Below are 25,266 nucleotides of genomic sequence, written 5' to 3'. Positions count from 1 at the left end.
TCATTGCAAAACACACCCAGATCCATAGCTCAACTGGCAAACTGAGTGGAGATACCTCGTTTCAACACTTGAGGTCTTGGTATTGATCCCTAGAGGGGGTGGTTAACATGGAGTGTGTGTACTGACATGGGTGTGCACTAACAAGCTAACCCAAAAAAAAAAAAAAAAAAGGTTCATTGCAAAACCTATATCCTATAACAACTTTAACCACACAAGCTCATATGTGGTGTGAGTTATATCTCTATACTCCACTTCGACATGGGATCGGGTTGCAACGCCACTTTTTTACTTTTCCATGTAACTAAATTTCCACCCCTGAATGTACAATATCCGGTTGTAGACCGCCTATCAGTAGGAAAACTTGTCCAACCCACATTGAAAAACCCTGTAACTTGGAGATGATTAATCTACAAGATTCCTTGGCCCAATGCTCGTTTTAGATATCACGGACTCCGAACTACTACATCCATATATGGGATCCTAGAACTCAAAAACTGACCAACCACAGTCACAACATATGATAAATGCAGTGCGGTGGTGGTCAAGTAGATAGGTTTCCCAACCAGTCTTCTATAACTTCTAGGTCAACCACATCTAGTTGATCACTAATAAGAATCAAATCCATTGGTTTATCAGCCTTCTTAGCACGGCATGTTTTTGTGAGCAAATACAAGACACATTTGCTTTGAGATGGATTAATGCCTTCCACTGATCTTGCAACTTCTATTCCAAGGAATACCAAAGATGAGCCAAATCCTTTTATCAGAAAGTGAAGTTCAAGATACTAAAGAACATTGATCCCTCTACTATCATTAATTATGACCATAATATCATCTACACATACAACTAACCAAAAAAAAAAAAAAACTCTCTCTATATGAAGACAGGATGATCAACATGGCTTTGTAAGAAACCATAGGCCAACACAACTTTATTGAATTTGCCCAATAACACATAACGAAGATTGCGTCAACCTATAAATCACATTTCTTAATTTACACACACTATATGAATCCCCCTAAGCAACAAACCCAAGTGATTGCTCTATACAAACCTCCTTTATGAGACCCCCATAAGGAAAAGTGTTTTTGACATCAAGTTGGAACAGAAGCATTGATATCACAAGTTTTGTTGGCCGAGGATACAGAAGAGGATACAGAAACAATATCGATATCACTGATAACCGGAAATGTGGAGAAACATTGGGGAAATGGTGGAATTTTTCAATGAAACTTTAAGAGATGCTAAAATATATATATTTGCATATTTAGGAATAAAAAAAAAAAAGTGCAAGAGAATGCACACATAATAAGTTTCCATTTAATGGGGGTCTAAACGCATGTGCTATCGTAAGAAACTTGTCCAACCAGCACATCCATCCCAACTATTTGTGTGACCATCCCATCTATCCATCCAAACATCCATCGATATTTTAAAATATTGACAACACACGATATTTCACCCAGAAATTGTCGACAATTGGAAAGGAAACAAAAGACTATGATCTTGATATCACCCATGTTGTGATAAAAATAACATCGTGATATGATCAATATTATCATCGACAATTTGAACACTGCATACAATCATGCCCCCATAAAAAAATTTGAAATGGAAATTCTTTTAATAAACAGATTTTTGGCGATATCAATACATTGGCGATTTTATCAAAATATCACTAATACACAGGAAATACAAGCGGCACTTGGAATTTACATAGTCGAAATATTAGTGATATTGATACATCGACGATACAAGTGACACTAGAAATTTACATGGTAAAAAATATTGGCAATACTCAACGAAACATTGTCGATACCTAGAAATTTTTTAGATTCCCAATGTTATCAGTATCACTACCAATATCACCAGTACAACCAAGCTAGAGATACGGATAATATCGAGGATACTTCAATAATATCGGGGATACTCTAAACAATGCATCCATGATTAACCACTATAGAAATAATGGCTCGAACGGAATTAAGCTTGGTGGCTTGAAGAAAATGTCTTTATATAGTTGACACCAAGAGTCTTAGTGTATCCTTAACAACCAGCCAAGCTTTCCATCTTTCCATAGCATCGCCAGGCTGAAATTTAATGGTGTATACCTACCAACATCCAACAACACATTTGCTAGCTAGAAGATTGGTCAGCTCCCAAATGTCATTGTGATGAATAATAGCCATTTCTTCCTCCACAACCTGCTTCCACCTCTTATGAGAGAGCTTTACGATATGACTCAAGGAAAAAAAATGAGAAAAGAGACAAGGAAAACTTATGAAAAAATTGAAGATAGATAATGAAAGGAGATAGGTGCCATCCCTCCTTTTATGATGGTGGGAGCCACGTGTTTGACGTTGGTGCCAGCTTGTGGAGGGTGTGAGAGGAGAGATGTGTTGTGGTCGGTGATACTGATATCGACATACCATTGACTCATGCGAAGGGAGGGGCTCGTGCGCCTGTATTTCCACTGCAACTCATGCACTGGGTCTCTAGAGAGTCAGTACAACGCGAGTTGATTACTTCTCGTATCGAGGGGGGGGGGTCGGTCATTGTGCATGGAGGATCAGGGAGGCATTATTGTTTGGGATAATCTGAATGTAGTGGAAGTAGAGTTGTAGCCAGTGTTCGAAATATTGGTATCACGCTATGTATCGCACCCTAGGGATACAGATATGTATCGGTTATCGCATGGGATATATCGTTTGTATCGCGTAATTTATTGCACTTTTTAGGAAACATGGGGAAACATTGGGAAAATTGTTGAATTTTTCAATGAAACTTTAGGGATTATTAGAAAAAAACCTTAATACACACTTTTAAATCATAAAATCTCAAAAAAGAAGTGCACATAATAGGTTTCCTTTATAAAGGATCCTAAGCTATATGTTGGCTGACTGAACTAATGCAATTATATTCAAATTGAATGCATAAGATTTATACATGTATCAAGACATGTATGAAAACATAATTAATTCATTCAAAAGCGAAAAAGAAGTAGAAATTGTAATACATATTCATCAATAATGTGAATGGATTGATAAACTTCCCATGTCTCCCCATGCAATAGAATGTGGACACAAGTAGTGACTCACTACTGAACGGTGCTTTGTAGGCTCCACCATGATGTGTGTGTTTTATCCGCACCGCCCCATCCATTTTTCCAGCTCATTTCAGGGAATGAGCCCAAAAATGAGGTAGATTTAAATCTCAAGTGGACCACACCACAGGAAAAGTTGGTGATTATTAAAAACTTTTTAGGGGCCACAACTTTTAGAGGAAACTGATATTTGTGCTTTCACTTCATCCAGGCCTTTGTGACCTAATCAACAGGTTGGATGGCAAATACACATTATAGTGGGCCTTAGGAAGTTTTTAATGGTGGGCGTTCAATTACAACAGTTTTCATTGTGTGGTCCACTTGATATTTGGATTTGCCTCATTTTCCGGATCATGCACTAAAATAATATGAAAAAAATAAATTAATGGCATGGATACAACACATACATCATGCTAGTACCTACAAAGCACCGTCCAGCCACCTTGGTACTAGAAGCATCAATATGGTCCTGCGGATTTAGCGAGTTCCTGCATTGGGATGATGGGTGGAGCCCACTGTGATGTTTGTGAGAAATCCAACCTATTCATCCATTTTGAGAGCTCATTTTTGGACATGTGACAAAAAAATGAAGCGGATCTAAAACTCAAGTGTGCCATGCAAGAGGAAACAGTGGGGATTCAGTGACCACCTTTGAAACATTCATATGGTCCTAAAATTTTTGTACCATGCTATTTATTTATTATTATTATTTTTTGTGCTTCACTTTATCCTAGTGGGAATGACCTTATAAACGGTTTAGATGGCATATAAACATCAAAGTGGAGTCCACGAAGGTTTCAACGTTAAGAAATCCTTTCCCCCAATTTTCCCTCTTGTGTTTTGGACTTGCCTCAATTGTAGTCACATGTCCTAAAATGAGCTCTCAAAACAGATGAACAAAATGGATTTCTCACAAACATCATGGTAGCCCCACCTAAGTATCCTAGCGCTGGAACTTCCTGCCAAAGGCTTTCGCAAGAGGACGCTTCCCAATCCATGTATGCGCACTAGTTTGGGTACTACCCAATCCACGTGAGATGAAATAGCGTAATGGGTGGGATCCTGATTGTGGGCCTCACCACGATGTATGTGTTGAATCCTCATCGTTCATCCAGCTCTTTGTGACCTTACCAACAGGTTGGATGGCAAATAAACATTCCGGTAGACCCTGTGAAGTTTTATTGGTGGGGATTCAATCACTATTGTTTCTTGTGTTATGATCCACATAAGATTTGGATCTGCTTCATTTTTAGGATCGTGTCCTAAAATGATCGTTCAAAATGGATGGAGAGTGTGGATGTGAGGTACATACATCATAGCGGGCCCCACAGAGAACTACCGAGGATCCACCCAATCTGCCCAGAACTAGTGATCCGGGCATCCACCAAAACCACACAGATGGAGCAATAATGTGGGTGGGACCCTGACTGTAGGCCCCACCATGATTTATGTGTTCTATCCACATCGTCCATCCATTTGGAGAGATTATTTTAGGGCATGAGCCAAAGAATGAGGTCGATCCAAAGCTAATGTGGACCCCACCACGGAAAACAGTGGGGGCAGTGATGCCCACCACTGAAACTGAAACCATTCCTAGAGGGCCCACCATGATGCTTATTTGAGATCCAACCTGTTCATAAGTTCATACAGATATGAACGAAGAGAAATCACAAATATTAGCTTGATCGAAAAATTTTGCGGCCCTAAATAAGTTTTTAATGGTAAGTATTCAATCCCCATTGTTTTCTATGGTGGGGTCCACTTGAGCTTTGGATTTGCCTCATCCTTTGTCTCATGACCTAAAATGATCTCTCCAGATGGATGGGCATCATGGATATACAATACATACATCAATGTGGGCCTCATCGAAAGGGCCGCACTGTCTTATGTGCAACCGGGTCGCACCGAATCCACTCTTCGTTAACTTAAGGGGCACGGATTAAGTGTTACTCGGGTAATAGCTGAGTGGGTGTAAACCTTACAGGAGGGCCCACCTTGATGATATTGTATATATCCAATCTATCCATTTGTTTTTCCATCCCATTTTAGGATGTGGTCCCACAATGATGATTGAACGATCAAAATCTCGTGTGGACCACACCACATGAAACAATGATGATTGAACGATCATCATTAAAAACTTCCCAAGGCCCACCTGAGATTTGGATCTGCTTATGTTTTTGGATAACGTCCTTAAATGATCGAGAAAAACTAATGAACGGTGTGGATATGAAACACATTCATCAAGATGGGCCCCACATGGTAAGGTTAACACCCACTAAGCTGTTGTCCGCAGAATAGCTAATCTGCTCCTGATTTAAGAGGAGAGTTCGAGAGAAAACTCTCTTCTTCTCCGTTAAAGAAGCCGCAAATCCCCACCTATTCCCAAATATCAAAACCTAAAATTTTCTCCCGATTTTTTTTTTGGCTTTTTTGGCAAATCCCAATCCAAATCCCATCTTTCTTGGCGGAAAATTGGTTTCCTTCCAAAGTAATTTCCTTTGAAGAAAAAAAAATGGGTTCTAGGGATTTTCATTTTCTTACATGATTTGGCAATGTTGACCGCGTCTGCGTCCTACCAAATCAAATCGAAAGTAACTCATTCAGGAAGATCACAAATGTAAGAGAAATTTATTCTACAATTTTCAAATTTGTGGATGGGAATTTTTGCAATATTAGGGATTATCGATCGATATATCGCAGATATCACCGATATCTCAGGAAAATTTGCGATATCTTGCTATATATTGCACGATACACTGAAGTTGGTCAAAATTTTAGTATTTTTTGAATTTTTGGTTGGGCCGCGATACCGATAATATTAGCCGATAGTATCGATATTGCGAACACTGGTTGTAGCAACCCCTTATTAAAGACTGCTCTTCAATGGCCTTGGATATTTCTCCTTTGCAGTATAATAAGAGGAGCAATGATGAGGTGCAGTGTTTAGCAAGAGTTCTACTTTCTAAGTTAGTAATTCCCTCTCGAGGATATGTAAGTCATGTGCCAATGGTGAGAGGTACGCACTGGATAAAGAATGCTTTAGGGCATGTGGGAAGAGTGGTTGGGGTGACGTTCAGGGATTGTGAGGAAGATTACCTAGCACTGTTCAAGCTCATCAAATAGAGGGGTCTATAGAAGGCCTAGGAGTCTGATGCAGGATGGATAGTCTAACCTAGAATGATGCAATGAAATTAATCAATAGATTAATTAAAGAAATCAAAACACAAAATAAAGCTAATCTATCACAAGGTTAAAGAGTTCAAGTATTAAAGGATGCTCCAATTCAAGAGTACCTACAATTCCGTAGTATAAGTCTTAGAGTATATTGATTAATTAGGACCTATGGAAGGTAGAACTCAACTTCCATCTAGCATTGGGATAATCTTAATTCAAAAGAAATCACTCGGTTTCATTAGGATTTTGGTAAGTTAGGGTTAGGGTTTGGAAATTGGAGTTTTAGGAATCATGTTTTTGGAAAGTTTTTGAGAATTATGGTTTGAAGATGGGAAGCGAAGAAGCAAGAAGGGGGGTTAAGGCTGTCCATACGGACGACCGTATGGTCGTATGGACTGGGTTGTTGATGCAAGACAATTAACCACTTGCTCTAAAAGCTCGAACTGGCAAATTAATCCCTTCATCTCACAGCCCAGGCCCCACATCTCATGGGTTAGGACCTTGGCCGAACCCCCCTCGTGGGCCCCAAATCACATGGGCCGCCCACCTCGAGTGTGTCCCCGCATCCACAGGCTACCCCACTCGAGCCCAGTGTGAAATGCACATTAATCACTCCCGGTGAGGAGTCTCGAACACGAGACCTCCCTTGTGGGCCCCAAATCACATGGGTCACCCACCCCGAGTGTGTCACTGCATCCCACAGGCTACCACACTCGAGCCTGGTGTGAAAATGCCCCCCCATTAGTTGTTCATACAATTGGGTGGGGTGATGGCTTAGGAGTGGTCCGAACAGCTAGGGTGATGGTGGTGATAGTCTTTGGTTAGAAACCAAAAAAAAAAAGATGAGAAGAGAGAAGGAATTTTTTTTTTAAAAAAAATAAAAAATAAAAAATCTAGAAAGACAATAAAAGAAAGAAGATAATTAGAATCACTCCATGGATTCACACCGAACTCCAATCATAAGAGGAATTTTGCTTCAAAAAAAAGCAAGAAGAAAAATTCATTCAATAGCCAATAATGCCCTAGGATTCATACGTCCAAGCCTTATAAAAACACCTTTAATACTATAAAATGTCTAAAGCACCCCTAATATCAACTAAATCATAAAATAAACCAAAATAAATAAATTGGCTAAACAAAATAACTAAAACTAGTTCCAATATGAGTCCATGATCAAACGGTTAAGTTGACCCATCGTTTGAATCCAACAGTCCGATGGATGTATCCAATTGATCCAATACTCTCAACTAAGTGGCCCACATGCATCTTCCTAGTATGGGGTCTTCAAAGATGCATAATTATGCATTCTTCAACGTGGCTAGGAACTTGAAGTGGGCCCACTGGGCTTACCTAGCCACAAAAGAATTTGGGGCTACTCTCCTCCTCCTCTGATAAACTCTAAAAGGTGCTCAAATGTCCTCATAAACTCCCCTCGGTTGAGAAGAGTTCGCCTCTGGCAAAAAAAAAACTGCGATAACACTCTAGGAGATTCGGGTCTAATCTTTGAAGCTTGGTCTCTATAATCCACGAATTGTCTGACTCTGGCATGTTTTTACACTTAACGAGATTTCCTGGAAACCTCTGTCTAGTAGAAACCACTTGTTCATCCAATATACATTCTATCTCCTCTTTTGGTAGGTATGGATGGTAAGGGAGGTAAATGCTAGGAAGGTTGGGTTGGCAAGAGCCACGGGTCATGGGACAGATCAGAAGCACCACCACCTGGGCCAATGTGAAGTAGGGAGAAAGGCTATTGGGTGGAGTTGTTGGACTCTTTAAAGAAACGAGATCTTCCACATTGATTGCAGAACTAATTCCCATGTTACGTGGAAGATCTACAATATACGCATTGGAACCTAATCTTTTCAATGTTTTATAAGGTCTTGCACTATGGGCTTGTAATTTCTTCACGGCTCCTTGCGGATACCGTTCTAGCCTTAGCTGAACCATCACATAATTTCCTACTTGAAAATCTTTAAACCTGCGATAAGAGTCGAAAAATATTGTTTACATTTCATTGCTCACATTAATCCATTTCAATATTTTTTACTTTTCAATATTTTATAAGGTCCTGCACTATAGGCTTGTAATTTCTTCACGGCTCCTTGTGGATACCATTCTAGCCTTATCTGAACCATCACATAATCTCCTACTTGAAATTCATTAAACCTGCGATAAGAGTCGGAAAATATTTTTACTTTTCATTGCACGCATTAATCCGTTTCTTAATTTCAGCATGCAAGGCATGAATATGTCGTGCAAATGCATCTGCGGACTCTGAAGGAGACTGACATGGGAATGAGATCTATAGGCTTCCCGAGCTTGTAACCATGCATCACCTCAAAATGACTCATGCCTATTGACGTATCAACTTAACTATTATATGCAAACTCTGCTATTGGTGAAACTGAATCCCAATCCTAATATGGTCACCCACACGACACCATAACAGGTTTCCTAAGCTTCGATTAACTACTTTCGTTTGACTGTCAATTTGGGGATGGTATGCTTTGATTTTCCTGAGATCTACAGACATGAACCCTAAGAAAACTTATCAGACATGAAAGAACACTTCTTCATGTTGGCATATAACTTGTCCTGAGGATCCTGCAAACTTGCCTCAAATGGTGATGTTGCTCCTTGGAAGTACTATAAATGAGGATGTCATCAAAATATTCCATCAGGAATCAAGGGAATTAGGATTTAAAGATAGAAAACAAAGAAACAAAAGGGGGGGGACGGCCATATGATGCGTCCGTACGGACTGAGCGTACTAACCGAGTTGCCCATACGGTTGGGTGGGGTAACGGCTTGGGAGTGATCTGGACGACTAGGGTGATGGTCTTTGGTTGGAAACAAAAGAAAATGGGGGAAAAAAGATGAGAAGAGAAGAAAGCGAAAATAAGATTACCTGGAAAGAGAATAAAAGATAGAAGATAATTGGAATAACTCCATGGCTTCATACCAAACTCCAATCACATGAGGAATTTTGCTCCAAAACAAAGTAAGAAGCAAGATTTCAGTCAATAGCCAATAAGGCCCCAGGCTTCACAGGTCAAAGGCTGATATACTCTATTTGGAGTGTTTTTTACAAAAAAAAAAAAAAAAAAAAAAAAACCCTTTATACTATAAAATGTCCAAAACATTCAACTAAACCATAAAAATAAACCAGAATAATCAAACCAACTAAACAAAATAAACTAAAACTAGTGTCCAATATGAGTCCATGATTAAGACGACCCAACCTTCAAAATGGTCTAACTGTCAAGATGGCCCATCGTGTGTAGTCTAATAGCATGATGGATGTATCCAATTGATCCAACAGTCCCATACTCTCAACTAAGCATCCCACATGCATCTTCCCAGTGTGGGGTCTTCAACGTGGCTAGGAATTCGAATTGGCCCACTGGGCTCCATGTAAAGATTACCTAACCATAAAGAAACTAGGCCAACTCTCCTCCTCTGATAAACTCTAAAAGGTGCTTGGATGTCCTCATCAGCATCTACGCAAACAAAAGACTATACGGGAATGAAAGGGAGCTGAGAATTAAAGGGCCTCATTTGGTCGATCAACTACGAGGTTGGAGTCACTTCAAGAAATGAGGAGAAGGGGAGAAAAGGAAGAGAGAGCGGTCGATGAAGATTATGAGTTGGAATAAAAGGGGATTGGGTTGCCCACTAAAAGGAACTCAAATAAGGGCTGGTTGTAGGCATTACAAGGCACAGATCGCTACGCTGCAAGTAAACAAGATGCACACTTTAAACCAAAGGGTTATTGATGAGTTGTGGAGTGCGAGGTTGAATGACTAGGTGGCATTGGATTTTGAACCAGAGGGTTATTGATGAGCTGGGGATTGCGAGGTTGAATGACTAGGTGGCATTGGATCCTGAATGCACAACTGGTGGTGTGGTGGTGATTTGGGACACCGACGTCTACACAAAGAAAGACAGGTGGTGTGGCTAGTATGTAGTTTCAATCTAACTCAAGGATGTGGTCTCATGATTTCAGTCCAATTCAAGAACTCAGATAAGGTATGCTTATAGGCATTATAAGGCAAAAATAGTTAACACTACAAGAAAACAAGATGCACTCGTTGAACCAAATGGTTGTTGATGAGTTGTGGAGTGGGAGGTTGAATGCCACTGGCATGGTTGAGGGTGTGGTGATGATCTAGGACACCAAAGTCTAGGTGAAGGAAGACCGGTGGGGTGGCTGGTATGTAGGTTTGATTAGTTTAAGGATGTGGTTTCGGGATTTTGGTGGGTTTTCATTGCAGTGTATGGTCTAAATACCTCAAGTCATTGTCGGCTCTACGGGAATATCGAGCTGATGTTGGTAGGAGATGGGTGCTCATGGTGTGTGTGCATATGGGTGGATGAGGACACTTAAATGCTGTTAGGTTTCCCTTCGAAGTAGCATGGGGAACTTCTTTGAATGGATGCAAAGGAGCGAGCTTGTCGATCTTTCGTTGGGAGAATAAAGTTGGCAGTCAAATGGGCTGGATTAGCTTGGTTGGTCCACTGTTTTCAGTGTCTCCAGAATGGGTGGGCGGATTTCCCGTTCTGAGGTAGCGCGGTCTCCAAAGCCTACGTCCGACCATTACTCGATTTCGTGGGAAGTAGAAAAGGACAATAGGGGCCCGATGCCGTTCAAATTTGAGTTTTTGTAACTTGAAGTGAGTGGCCACGCAGAATTAGTGAAAGAGTGGTGGTCTTCATTTGCGATGGAAGGAACCCCAGGTTTGTTTTACTTTAAAAATTAAAGCTTTAAAAGGCAAGCTCAACGAGTGGAGAAAGAAGGTGCTAAGGAGTCTGTATGTGGAAATGGAAAATATTTTAAGTGCAATCCAGGCTCTTGATATAAAAGAAGAGGGGATGGAGTTATCGAAGGAGAAAGCCAAGAGGGATTCCCTTTTATTTGAGTACAAAAAACACCTGGAAGAAGAGGAAATCGAATGGAGATAGCGATCAAGAGCCATGTGGCTTAAGGAGGAGGATAAGAAGGTAAGGTTCTTCCACGAGATTGCGTATGCGAGGGCAAGAAGCAACATAATTAACAATGTGGTAATCGAGGGGGTAAGGTTGGAAGAGAGATTAGGAGTCTATGATGCAATTGTTAGGTGACAAAGAAATTGCGGCAAAAATGGAATGTACCTAGAATCTAGTTGTGGCTCGTGATAGAGTGTATAACTAAAGCACAAGTTGCATCACGAAACAAAAACTGAAAATAATTTACCTTTCATCTACTTTAAGAAGATTTCATGCCAGCTTAACATAAAATGATACAAATGCAAAGTTGTGCCCATCAACTTTGGCCAACAAGAAGGAAAAAATGAACAATTATAGCAATGCTACTGGCTATATGGAAGCCACCTAACCAGTAGCTAGTTGCCCTCCACATGGAAAGTAAATGGACTAAAGTAACAGACACATGATACAAAGTTGTACCCGTATCTTTGGCAAACAAGAAAGAAAATGAACAATTATAGAAGATACTACTGGGTACATGGAAGCCACCAAACCAGTAGCTAGTTTCCCTCCACATGGAAGGTAAATGGACTAAAGTAACGGCCACATGAGAATGAGGATACAAAATCCTTGAAAACTGACATTCAAACATGCTAAAAGCCAATCATTTGGTTTTGATGACTAGACCAAAATGTTAGATATCTCGGTTGTTAGCAAATCCTTTTGCTCAAGCCTAATACTACTTTTCCCCCTTCCTACCAGCACGCGAGTCATTTTTAGGGATAATATCTTCTGCAGCATGTGTGGTTGACTGCATGTATGGCGATGGAAATACAGATTTCCAAGAACGGGCGATCACATGGAAGTGCACATGGAAAGCGGCGTGTGATGTGTAATGTGTATGCAGATGGAAGGTTCAGATTCAGAATACTACATCAACAAATGAAAGCATGATACATTTCAAGAATAAGCTTGGGGTTCATTGGAATAGGTAACAAGCTAACAGCAAATTCAGATTGAAGTATATAGACAATGTAAAACCAAAAATAAAATGAAAATAAAATAAAAGCCCAGTAAACCTAAAACTAAAAATAAAAAAAAAAGCCATCAAGCATTCATTGCAAAGAAAGATAATGGCTAAAACATTGAATGACATAACACAGCATGGACAGTTCATCATCATACCCTTCAAATGCTAACAGGAAGTGCCTTCTACCAAACCATTCCCTTCTAGATTCATAGAATCCATCACTGCTATTCTCAAGTCCATCTTTTCTCTTATCATTAAGCAGGTTAGTTGCAGCCTTCACACCGATAGGTAAATTTGGAAAAAGATAATAGTTAGTTCAAGAAGTGCTTAAGCAGAGAGACCTTATACTAGTAATCTTGTTCATCTCACAATGTAAACAACTCTTTCTTTATTTCCTCCACAGTTTTTTTTAAAAAAAAAATATATATATATATAGGCAAGCTGGGCTCAAACCCAAGACCTCAATGCTGAAATGCAGTCTGTCTACCATTGAGCAACTGGCTTAAACCCATTAAAACCTCCCATTTCGAAAAGATCGTGCAAGTAATCTTTAAAAAAGTAAAAATAAAAACACATGTACTTACTTCCCAAGTGAGTCCACGATCGACAATGAATGTGAACAATACTGTAGGGGCTCCAGACATATGATCCACATGAACAGTCTGCAGCCGAATGAACAAAATACATCATCAACAAATTAGCGATACAATAACAATATAAGCATGTATTCATGTTACATTAAATAACCTTTGGCGGTCCTTGTTGTTGAATAATGTTAGCCTTGATATCAACAATTCCTGAGTCAAAATTTCCTTCGTTGCGTGCATTACGAACTAGGAGATCAAGGATATTGATGAAAAACTCAAAGAGCCTGAAATTAATTTTATCTGTTAACATTTAACATCCAGGTATAATTTACTTCAACAAGAACAAAGAATCCAAGTAAAATTTCAACAAGCACATAGACCTTATAAACAATCAACAACAAACCTATTTTGGATGTCAGGAGGCAATCCTAAAAGCCGATTAAGGAAACGACCAACATCATGCATGTCTGACTCAACTATACGGCCAGAAACTTTTCCTGCGTCCATTCCATTGCCTATGCAAAAATTAAAAAAAAAAAAATAAACATAAAAAAGAAGAAGAAGAAGAAGAAGAAGAAGAAGAAGATAAGAGAAAAGAAAAAAGGAAAAAAAAAAAGAAGAAAAAAAGAAAGAAAGAGAAACTGTCTGTCATCAGACTACTCAAGGAGTGAGAGTCAAAGATCAATTCATTACAAAATCTCAAGTAATGGAAGCAGTTTCTAACAAGTAACAAATCAACTACTCAACATAGACAGTAACTTGTACAAATTTCCTTCAACTTGAAACCTTTGCTAGAATGTTCTCATAATGCAATCAATTATCACATTTTGGACGAGAATTTTTTTTTTACCTAGAACTGTATCCCTGATTATTCCAACAGACACAAGAGCAGCCTTTGCCTTGATAATGAAACCATGTATGGTTTCTGGTTTTTCAGATGAACATCCAGGAGGTACAGCTGGTAGAGAAGCCTGAAAAACTAAGCAAATGTTACTTTATTCATTTTCTTGAATTACCCTAGCAGAACAAGAGGTTGATATGAAATTTTTTTTTTTTTTAAAAAAAAAACACCTGATCCATTATTCCTTTATACATCATCATCAGGGCCTTCTTTCCATAATTACTGTCATAATTATAAGCACTCAAGGATGGCCCCGCCCTACAGCATATGCAGATGCATAGTGAGCAAGTAATAACCAGAATGCCAGTACATTGACCGGATGATCAACCCTGATTGTACAAGTAAAGAAACAAGATAAATTTAAATCTCAACAAAACTTACCTGCGGTCTCCCTGCGTCAAGGCTCCAAGAGTCGCCAATCTCTTTGCAACAATAGAAGCGAACCGGCGTTCACCTCCAAGATTAGTAAAGAGAAGCCTGCCCAACATACATGAAAGCCAACAAATCTTTTCAAAATGATAAATCAAGCAGGTCAGTCAGGCAAACAAAGCTGCCAACGATTAAATTGGCCAGCCACTAGAAGAGGAAGCTAACACTCTTAACTGGCCAATATGCCTGGAATCAGTGTTCAGAGACCATTGTTGTCAATTAATAACCATATTAGCGTTGTTTTGAGACACCACACAAATCCAAATATAGATCACCTTGTGACTCCCCACAAATGCAAATATCAACCTCCCCCACAATTCTCCTTAATCTTCTAGATCGATGTATGAAAGCATCCATCAGGGGAAATCTCATTGCATGATAAAGGGAACTGTACAATGGATAACCATCAGAATGTTATAAGCTACAATAGATGCATAGTTATTATATTTTGGGGTTGTAGAAGAAATTAGTATTTTCTTCAATTTATTGACATAATAGGATTTGTATTCCGCTTGTCTCAACATTTCCCAGTATGACCTGGTAATGGAGCCCACACAAATAAGACGGGGTATTCCCATTTGCATAAGATATGATTTATTGTTCGTCTTTTGAAAGAAATTTTAATACCAGAAAATTAGAATGACGTAAAAGACCTGATCAAGAAGATCATGAATGACACAACTTTTGAAAGATCTCTCACTGGTGCCTGTGCAAAGACAAAGTTTGCCTCCATTTAAACAGTCCATCTGAACGAAGTGTGGAACATACATCTGTCTTTCATGGTAGTTTAAATATGTGTACAGATTTTATGCATACTTTCATCAGTAATTGGTTCTTTTAAGAATTTTTATTTTTATTTTCCTAATGATAGGTGGTTCCTACTTGTGGCTACATTCCTGATATACATTCCTTTGCAATTGTTGATGATTTTATACATACTTTCATCGGTAATTAGTTATATATTCAATGTTCTTCCATTTAAAAATTTATGAAGCATTCACTCATGGTAGGCCTCTTCATAAATCAGCAGGTTTCATTACTGCTATTCCATTCCGTCCTCTCATAACTCTGAAGGATAGCAAATGATTGTTTTGCTATTGAGAGCATTAACCCCAAAAGAACAAATATAGTAGTGTTCTAACAGTGGCAGATTGCTAAAATACACATATTTACACATTTAAGAATATGTTTTTTTTTTTTTTTAAATGCGAAAAAGATGCATATTTTTATATTTAGGAATCAATAAGTTTAGTTTTAATGGGGCCTAAAAGCATGTATCGTTGACTCAGGGAAGCATTGGGGAAACATGGGGAAAATGGTGGATCCATCCATCCATCCATGCATGCATATACATACATACAAACACACATGATCCATCACGCGCGCGCGCGCGCGCGCACCCACACACACCAATACATATATATAGAGAAATGCTCACACAAAACTAGTCATACCCAATGTAAATGTGAAACCCACCCCAACAATCAGGTGTCACCCCATGTAGACCCAAGGCCCAAAAATCAGCCTCATCAGCGGTTCAGATGGACCACATGATTGGACATAGTGAGCAAGGAACACACACACACATAGAGGTGGGTAGGATCCGACTCGACCAAACCGGTCAAATCCGATCCAACCTGAACTGAAAGCCAAGGTTGGGTCAGATCGAGTAGACGCACTCGGATCCGATGCCAAATCGAGTCGAGTTCGGGTCATGTAGCAACTCGATCTGATCCGATCCGGACCGAAATCGAATAGTATAAAGTCAGATTTTACTTTAAAAAAAAAAAAAAAACCTTTACCCTTCTTCTACTGGAGCCCTAACCTTACCCGAGCCGGCGCCGCTAGATGAACCTTTGTGGTGTGTAACAGCTGCAACTATACTAGCCTTCCCGTCCTGCTAGTTGAAGCACGACCAGCGAACAGGGCTTGACCTGGTTTTGAGGTCCTACCCGGTGTGAGAGGAGAGTTTGGGTTGCTGACTCGGGTTCGGCGGACAGCCTGGCGTGGTGCGGCACAGCAGCCCGAGCCGACTTCCTCTCTTCCCTCCTTCTCTCCCTCTTTCTCTCCTGATTTCCCTCCTCTCTCCCTCTTTCTCCCGATTTCCCTCATGTTTCCTTACTAGCACCAGAGTCTCTGGCTCGACTTGACTCAGCCCAGTCCAAATCGACCGGACAGACTAAACTCGATCTGACTTGGTTTCCTTGACCAAGTTGGACTTGGTTCGGGTCAAGTTAGCAAGGAATCGGTTCGAATCGAGACAGCCCTGTTGGACTCGGTCCCGAATCGATCGAGTTCGGGTCAGGTACTTGTAAAAATTGGATTAGAGTCGAGTTGGACCTAATCCGGTCCGACTCGACTCGATGCCCACCTCTACACACACACACAATGATACATACATAGAGAAATGCTCACACAAAACTAGTCATACTCGATGTAAATGTGAAATCCACCCCAACAATCAGGTGTGTCACCCCATGTTAGATCCAGGGCCCGAAAATCAGCTTCATCAGTGGTTCAGATGGACCACACAATTGGACATAGTGTGCAAGGAAAACCTCACCCTCCAAATTGTTTCCCTTGGTGTAGCCTGCTCGAACCACGTATGGGTCTGATTTTGGGTATGATTTTTAGGTCCCATGCCTAGCTTTTGGTGTGGAATCTTAATGGTTGGAGTGGATTTTACATACTCATAATAGTGGGCCCTATAAAAATGAAGGGCAGAAGTTTCTCTCCCACTATTTCCCTTGGTCAAAGTGGATCTCACATACACATCATGGTGGGCCCTGTCAAAATCAAGGGTGGGCGTCCTGCTAAATTCCTTGTTTTATTGAATTTAATGAGAAGGCATAAAGTCCAATGGGTTAGACTATAGGTCAAGGTCCAACAACAGATAACTTCCAACCTTTAATGTGTATATGACGTCCAATCCATCTATACTAGGTTGGCTCGACATGAGCATCACTATTTCGAAAACTATGCAACAGCCACTCATTGAGTGGACCAGACTTGTATTTCACTATTTACCAAGGTTTGAACATTGTTTTATATGGTGTGAAAAACTTGATGTTTAGATAATACTGACCATTGCACTAGGCGATCCTCCTTGTAGGGCCCACCTCAATGTTTGAAATATCGGTATCGCATTACGTATCGCATTCTTGGGATATGGATACATATCGGTTATCGCATGGGATATATCAGCTGTATCGCATAATGTACCGATGTTGTTGGAAACATTGGGAAATTGGTTGAATTTTTCAATGAAACTTTAGTGATTGTTAAAAAAAGACATCAATACACACTTATAAATCAAAATATTAAAAAATAACTAGTGCACATAATGGTTTTTTTTTTTTTTTTTTTTATATGGAGTCCTAATCTATGCGTTGTCTAACGAAATTGATGCAAGTATATTCAAAGTATATTCATATAATTTATAAATGTAAGAAAACGTGTGGAAACACAAGCAATACATTAAAAAATGAAAGAAGAATCACTAGATTAGGTTACATACATGTTTGAATTTATGTTTGGACACAAAGATTGCAACCAATTTGAGAGAAATTGAGAAATTTTGATTTTTTTCAATTTTCATCAACTCGGCCCATCTCCAAATCTCAAAATCGAAGCTCCAAATCTATGATTTTTCATACAAAATATGAAAAAATCATGGATTTATAACAATTTGACACTGATTTAACATGATTTACAGAAAAAAGGATTGAAAATCGAAAATGCTCACCGGATCAAACATATTGGATATATCGCACTACTTGTGCATTTCGTATTGCACAGGTGGGATAGAAGATATATCGTGGGATATATCGGCCGATATCAACGATATTGAAAACACTGGCCCACCTATTGGAAGGGCTGAATGTCACATGCACCTAACACTTTGGAAGTCATTATATGGGTAGATTGTAGCCTATGGTCCAACCGGTTGGAATTAAGAACAGTTTTTTGGAAATATATAACTATTTTCTTGTAACCTGTGTTTTAAATAGCGAATAGCGTGTAGTGTAGCGTTCACCCCTTTGAAGCATGAGGCGTAAGCTATATAGCATGTAGCATAAGCTACACATTACTCTTAGATTTTTAATTGAGGTTGTGCTTGGTTGCACTAATTCCATGATTCACCAAATTAGATTGAATGAAATTTAACAAACTTTCATGATATTTGGTGCAATCAAACAGGACTTTAAGTGATAGAGAAGGGTAATCATTAAGTACAAAGGTAAAGAAAGAGCAACAAAACTAATTCAATACTGTTACTTTTATTATTTTCACTAAAAGCATTAAACATTGAAAATAGAAAAATGTCACAAATCATTGAAAATATTATTTAATTTTAATGTGTAAAGAAAAATAACTTGTAATGTGAGGTACGTAGCGTATAAACTAATGTATGTAATGTGTAGCGTATGCAAATTATCATGCAGCGCAGGCTACACACGACTTAAGCTATTTTCATGAGCTACGTAGTGTAAGCTACACGTTACATAACATCACTATTTAAAACACCGCTTGTAACTATGGGAGACGGATGCCCCCACCCTTAGTTTTGTACAGGGCCTACCTTGATGTGTATATGTGAATTGAGATCCACTCTGTGTAATCCCATCTTGGGGCCAAAGCCAAAAAATAAAGATGACCAAATATTCAAGTAGGCCATACCAATGGAAACAATTGGGAGAGAGATGTCCACCCTTGATTTTTACAAGGCACACAGTGATGAAATGTAAAATCCACTCCAACCATTAGATGCCACACTAAAAGCTAGGCTTCAGGCCCCAAAATAAGGCCCATATGTGATTCTAGTGGGCCACACAAAGTAAAATATTTTAGAGGGCGAGCTTTTCCCTGTATATTGTTCCCAATCATGTGGTCCACGTGAACCACGAATGGGGTTGATTTCTGAGCCCTAGGTCAAACATGGGGTAACGCACCTGATGGTCGGTGTGGATTTCGCATTAACAACAAGACCCATCCCAAACTGCCAACCCCTTTGACGTGAAATAAATCTTATCGAATCATTTATTAGCCCTCTTGTCTCGGTGTTTATTAGGATTAATTTAGGCAACTAGTTTGACTTAGAACTAATTGTGTGTGAGCATCTCTCTCTCTCTCTCTCTCTCTCTCTCTCTCTCTCACACACACACACACACACACACACACACACACACACACACACACACACACTATTGGGGAACCGCAGAAGCACACAGACATGAATCAAACAAAGTACGTGCAATCGCACAACCAAGCCCAAACAAGAGCAATCTGAATTTTATGTGGAAAAATCCTTTTGGGAAAACCACGGCACAAAGCGATGAGTAATGCACTATGAAAGCATAAACTACAAGAGATGGAGTCTTACCGATTCGAACAAGCCTCGAATATCCTTCCTTAAATACTAGTTATTCCCTTGAACCCTTAAGAATGAATTAGAAAGCCCTAATACACCTTCACTCTTCCCAAATCCCGATTACACCCAATATATATACTATCACAACCAGAATAGGAAACAAATCCCACACTTATGCAACTTTGTGCGCGCTCAATGGGACCTTCGATGGCATTGACAGCCAATCGAGGATCTATTGATGGTATCGAACTCCTTCAATGCCATCGAGTAGCAACATCAAAACGTTCCAGCAACCAACATGGATTTTCCAAATTTTCTCGATGGCATCGAGTAGTCTGTCAATGGCATCGTAAGACCCCTATTACTGACAAATTTAAGATATCAACAATAATCTCCACCATGTCTTCAATCTTCATTCTTCATAGCTCATTATCAATCCTCATCTCTAATTCCACCTTCGATCATTAGCTCCACCATCGTTTCTCATGCACACTCGGTATTCCATTTGTGCCGTTGCCAAGCCTAAAGAAGTTGCACAAAACTTGAACTTCTTTGTGGGAACTACCTTTGTAAGCATGTCAGCCGGATTAACGCTTGTGTGAATCTTCTCTAAAGTCACGCCATATTTCTCAAGCACTTGTTGGAAAAATGATTACGCACATCAATATGTTTAGTACGTTAGTGATAAACAGAATTCTTTGCCAAATTGATCGCGCTTTCGCTGTCACAATTGACTGGCACGGCCTCCTACTGAAGCCACAACTGATTTATCATTCCTCTCAACCAAACACCTTCTTTAAATGCTTATGTCATTGCCATATACTCAGCTTTGGTCGTGGAAGAGCCACCACCGACTGAAGCTTCGACATCCAACTGATCACTCCACCCGCTAGCACAAAGGAGTAACCGGAAGTTGACCTTTTGTTATACATATTGAATACGTAATCTGAATCCACATAGCTTACTAACTTGTCCTCTAATTTTTCAAATGATAAGACGTAGTCCTGCATACCTTGAATATATCAAAGTAGCCATTTCAGTGCCTCCCAGTGTTGCTTGCTAGGGTTAGAGATGTATTTGCTAACAACACTCACCGCATGTGAAATATCTGGTCTCGTATAGACCATGGCATACATCAAGCTACCAACTGCTCTCGAATAAGAGACATGAGACATAACCTACTTTTTTCATTTGCTTTAGGACACTGTTCAGAAGAAAACTTAAAATGAGCCGTGTGAGGAATGTTGATTGGCTTTGCCTCGTCCATCACATACTTCACCAATACCTTCACAAGGTATTCTGCCTGAGATAATCATAAACTGCTCCTCTTCCTATCTCTGTGTATGTCAATCCTAAGAATCGCTTTTGCAGCCCACGGATCTTTCATCTCGAATGTCCCTGATAACTGAGTCTTTGGTATGTCAATTTCAAACATGATATGACTGACGATAAGCATGTCATCAACATACAATACCAAGATAATGAACTTCCTATTACTCAGTGTCTTGTAATAGACACAGTGATCATACTCACTCCTGGTAAACCTCTAACTCACCATGAAAGAATCAAATTTCTTGTACCACTACCTAGGCGACAGTTTCAAGTCGTACAATGACCTCATCAACCTACAAAACTTGTTTTCTGCCCCTTGTGTTTCAAAACCTTCTGGTTACTTCATGTAAATCTGCCTCTTTGAATTCCCGGTGCAGGAAGGCAGTCTTCACATCCATTTGTTCTAACTCGAGATTGTATTGGGCAACCAGCGCCAATACGAATCTAATAGATACTTGCTTCACTACGGGCACGAATATCTCAGTGAAGTCCACACCTTCTCTCTGAGCATATCCTTCGCTACCAACCTTGCCTTGTACCTATACTATTTTTTCTTGAAGATCCCCTTACACCCGATCGCTTTTCGGTTGACAGGAATCTCTACCAGCTCCCGCTTCTCATTCTTGTACAAAGAGTCGATCTTGTCATGCATTGCTTTCGATATTTACATCGTCAAGAGCCTCCTGAAAAGTAGACGAATCCCCCTCATTCGTAATGAGGGCAAATGAAACATTCGAGTCATCCCAATATCTCGACGGTAACCTACAATCCCTTGGCGGATTCCTTCTCACAGGTGGCTGCTACACCTGCTCATGTACCTCGGTCAGTGTCTCTGTATCAGCATGTGTTTCATCTCTATCTATATGAACGTCCACAACCGAGTTTTCTGCTTCCTTATACTGATCCTTACGGAACAAAGATCCTTTGTCGAATTTGACTTTATGACTAGGGATGATTTTACGTGTGAGCCGGTCATATAGCTTATACCTCTTCACACCATTACCATAATCGACAAACATGTACTTTTTGACCCTTTTGTCAGCTTATCTCTCAACTAACGATACATGAGAGTAAGCATCGCAACCAAATACATGCAGTCCCAAGTATCCTACCTGCTGACCACTCCACACTTCTTTTGGAATTTTACAATCAGTAGCTGTAGAAGGGGACAAATTCACCAAGTAACAAGCCATGTTAACGGCCCCAGTCCACATTTCCTTGCCCAACCCAGCATTACTGATCATGCATCAGGCCCTCTCTAAGAGAGTTGGATTCATTCGCTCAGCCACACCATTTTGCTCTGCCATGTGGCACATTGTGTTGTGCCTCACAATCCCTCTATCTTTATAAATACCAATTGAATTCCTCGAAAGTGAATTCCCCACTGTTATTTGTTCTCAACACTTTCACCTTTCGCTCTTGCTATTTTTCCATCATCGCCTTCCACTGTTTAAAGTTGGTGAAAACATCAGATTTATTTTTCATAAAATAAACCCACACATTTCTGGAATAGTCGTCAATGAACGTGACAAACCAGAAACCACGGGTGACAGCCCCCATACATTAGAATGCACATAATCTAAAAGCCTCTTACAAACATGTTTCCCAGATTTAAAAGACAACCTCGATTGTTTACCATATATACAATATGCTCGCATATACTAAAAAATCAGTACTTTTAGAAGCTAAAGTCAATCAACGGTCATAAAGTATCTTCATGCCCCGCTCGCTCATGTGGTCTAAGCATCCATGCCACATACGTGCAAACGTGGAATCCGCTACAAACGATGCAGCTCCACCAGATGAAGTGCTCCCGATTAACCTGCAAAAGTTTCAATTCCTTTGCACCTTCATGACTATAAGTACCCTCTTCGAAACTTTAAGGACACAATCAAACCTAATGAATTTGCGCCCTGGTGCCTTGAGTGAACCCATAAATATTAGGCTCTTCCTTAACTCAAGAACGTATCTTCAGTCAAGATATGCTCCATGCCATCAAACATCTCAATGTGCACCGATCCAACACCAACCACGTTACAGGTAATGTCAATGCCTATAAACACCAGGCCACCATCGCACTCACTATAACTGGTGAAAAAACTCATATAATCAAGGTGTCCCGTATCAGTATCGGTTGGCATAATGGTACCCTTCGAAACCGATACGGATACGGGAGCGTAATAGCGATACGGGGGCGTAACGGCGCAATTTTTTTTTTTTTTTTGGCCAAAAAAATATGGATTAAATCCGGAATATTCTAAGCATTCCAAATATGCATTCATTTATAAATTGGAACATGTTTATGGAGGTGTAACAGTCCACTCTTTGGTGAGAAGTTGTATCGGATTGTTTGATGAATTTATGAACCAGATAACCTGAATTTGACTACAAAATTCATATATTTAATTTTCTAAATATCTAATTTATATACTTAACAACTTGAAATCATTTCCCCCAATAGTTTTTTAAAAAAATGAAATTAAATTCAGGTAGATGGCGTTGCCAATTTGGGGCTGACTTGGAGGACTAATCTATGCACCAAATTAGCCTCAAATTCATGCAATTTATTGTCATTATGCCACTTATGAATTGGTGGACATTTATTGGATAGCGAATCATGAAAAAAAATCAAAAGGCCCTATTTTAAAAAATAAAAGTCCACAAATTAACAATTAAAACTATTCAAACAATTTGATTTTGGCATTGTGAGTTAGCAATTGCAGTCCATAATTTAATTGCTAAATTTTAAGTTAATATATGTCTCGTGTACAATTTTTTAAGGCTCGAATTAGGTAGGACTCGGATTGTGAAGTGTAGCACACGTGTCAAAGTTTTTTAGGCCCCACCCGTGATGAATGTGTTATATCCACACCGTCCATCCATTTTGCCTAATAATTTTAGGGCATGAGCCCAAAAATGAGACACATCCACAGCTCAGGTGGATTGCACCATAAGAAACAACAATAATTAAACGTTCACCATTAAAAATTTATTGGGGGCTACAAGTTTTAGATCAAGCTGACATGTGTGTTTTCTCTTCATCCACGTCAGTGTGACCCAATCAATAGGTTAGATTGAAAATAAACATTACAGTGGACCTTAAGAAATTTTTAATGGTGAGCATTCTATAACCACTGTTTCCTATGGTGTGGTCCACCTGAGATTTGGATATTATTAATTTTTCAGATCCTGACCTAAAATGACGTGACAAAATGGATGGACGACATGGATAAAATATATACATCATGGTGGGGCCCACTCGGGTTTGATCAGATCAGATTGGAGGGAAAATAAACATTACTGTGGGCCCTACGAATTGTTTAACAGTGAAAATATTATCTCCACTGCTATTTTTGGTGTGGTCCAGATGATCTTTGGATATAATTCATTTTTTGGGTAGTGCTCTAAAATGATCTCTGAAAATAGATGAACGGTGTAGATGTAATAAGTACATCACTGTGGAGCCCATATAACTTTGATCTCCTTTGAACCGTTTGTACAACTTGGAGCTTGAGGAGTGTCAACGCTCGTCTTAGCGTGACAAGTACCTACAGCTAGCTGGTGCGCGGCATGCTTGCAAAAAAAAAAAAAAAAACAGGGATAGGGAAGCCGAAAAGAAAAAAGAGGGAAAGAGGGAAAGAAGAGAGAGAGAGAGAGAGAGAGAGAGAGAGAGAGAGAGAGAGAGAGAAGAAGAAGAAGAAGAAGAAGAAGAAGGCCGCAGCCGCAGCCGCAATTGCCTGAGAAGAAGAAGAAGAAGAAGAAAGAGAAGAAGAAGAAGAAAAGAAAGGAAAAGAGGTACGTTTTTTTTTTTTTTTTTTTTTTTTTAAAGGCCGGTAATAGCCGTTATGCTCGTAATGGGCCCGTAACGGTTGTTACGGTTGCAAAATCGGCCCATCACCCGTTACGCCCCTGTATCACGTAACGGACCCCACCGTTAATGTTACGTATCGGCCGTTACGGCCGATATGTAACCGATTTGGGACACCTTGCCTATGATGGGTCATGTGGTATGAAGTCCCCATATACAAAATCCATTCTCCGTTGAGTGAACCCAGAAATATTAGGCTCTTCCTTAACTCAAGAACGTATCTTCGGTCAAGATATGCTCCATGCCATCAAACATCTTAATGCGCACCGATCCAACACCAACCACGTTACAGGTAATGCCATTGCCCATAAACACCAGGCCACCATCGCACTCACTATAACTGGTGAAAAAAACTCCTATGATGGGTCATGTGCTACGAAGCCCCCATGTCCAAAATCCATTCTCCGTTGAAGTACCCGGATGTTAATGTGGTCAATCCTCCTCACTGGATTCCACAATGTTGGCCTCTCTGGAAGAATTCTCTGAATTCTCTTTTCTCA

The 25,266-nt window shown here is 39.8% G+C and overlaps 1 protein-coding gene across 2 annotated transcripts in view; it reads right to left on the bottom strand.

The window, feature by feature from the left end:
• LOC131221176 (protein FORGETTER 1) overlaps positions 1-25,266 on the bottom strand; it is a 171,253-nt gene that overhangs the window by 15,368 nt on the left and 130,619 nt on the right. The window contains exons 21-27 of one of the 2 annotated variants that reach the window (XM_058216343.1): positions 14,148-14,243; positions 13,937-14,024; positions 13,716-13,836; positions 13,269-13,380; positions 13,026-13,149; positions 12,863-12,940; positions 12,434-12,552 (exon numbers count right to left, since the gene is read on the bottom strand). In XM_058216343.1, coding sequence (XP_058072326.1) covers positions 12,434-12,552; positions 12,863-12,940; positions 13,026-13,149; positions 13,269-13,380; positions 13,716-13,836; positions 13,937-14,024; positions 14,148-14,243 — 738 coding nt within the window. The remainder of the gene's footprint in view (positions 1-12,433; positions 12,553-12,862; positions 12,941-13,025; positions 13,150-13,268; positions 13,381-13,715; positions 13,837-13,936; positions 14,025-14,147; positions 14,244-25,266) is intronic. The other variant, XM_058216344.1, reaches the window with a different exon arrangement.

The sequence above is a fragment of the Magnolia sinica genome, chromosome 12, assembly GCF_029962835.1.
Source record: "Magnolia sinica isolate HGM2019 chromosome 12, MsV1, whole genome shotgun sequence".
Taxonomy (NCBI): domain Eukaryota; kingdom Viridiplantae; phylum Streptophyta; class Magnoliopsida; order Magnoliales; family Magnoliaceae; genus Magnolia; species Magnolia sinica.
The sequence above is the reverse complement of the archived record's forward strand: the minus strand, read 5'-3'. Positions and strand labels throughout refer to the sequence as shown.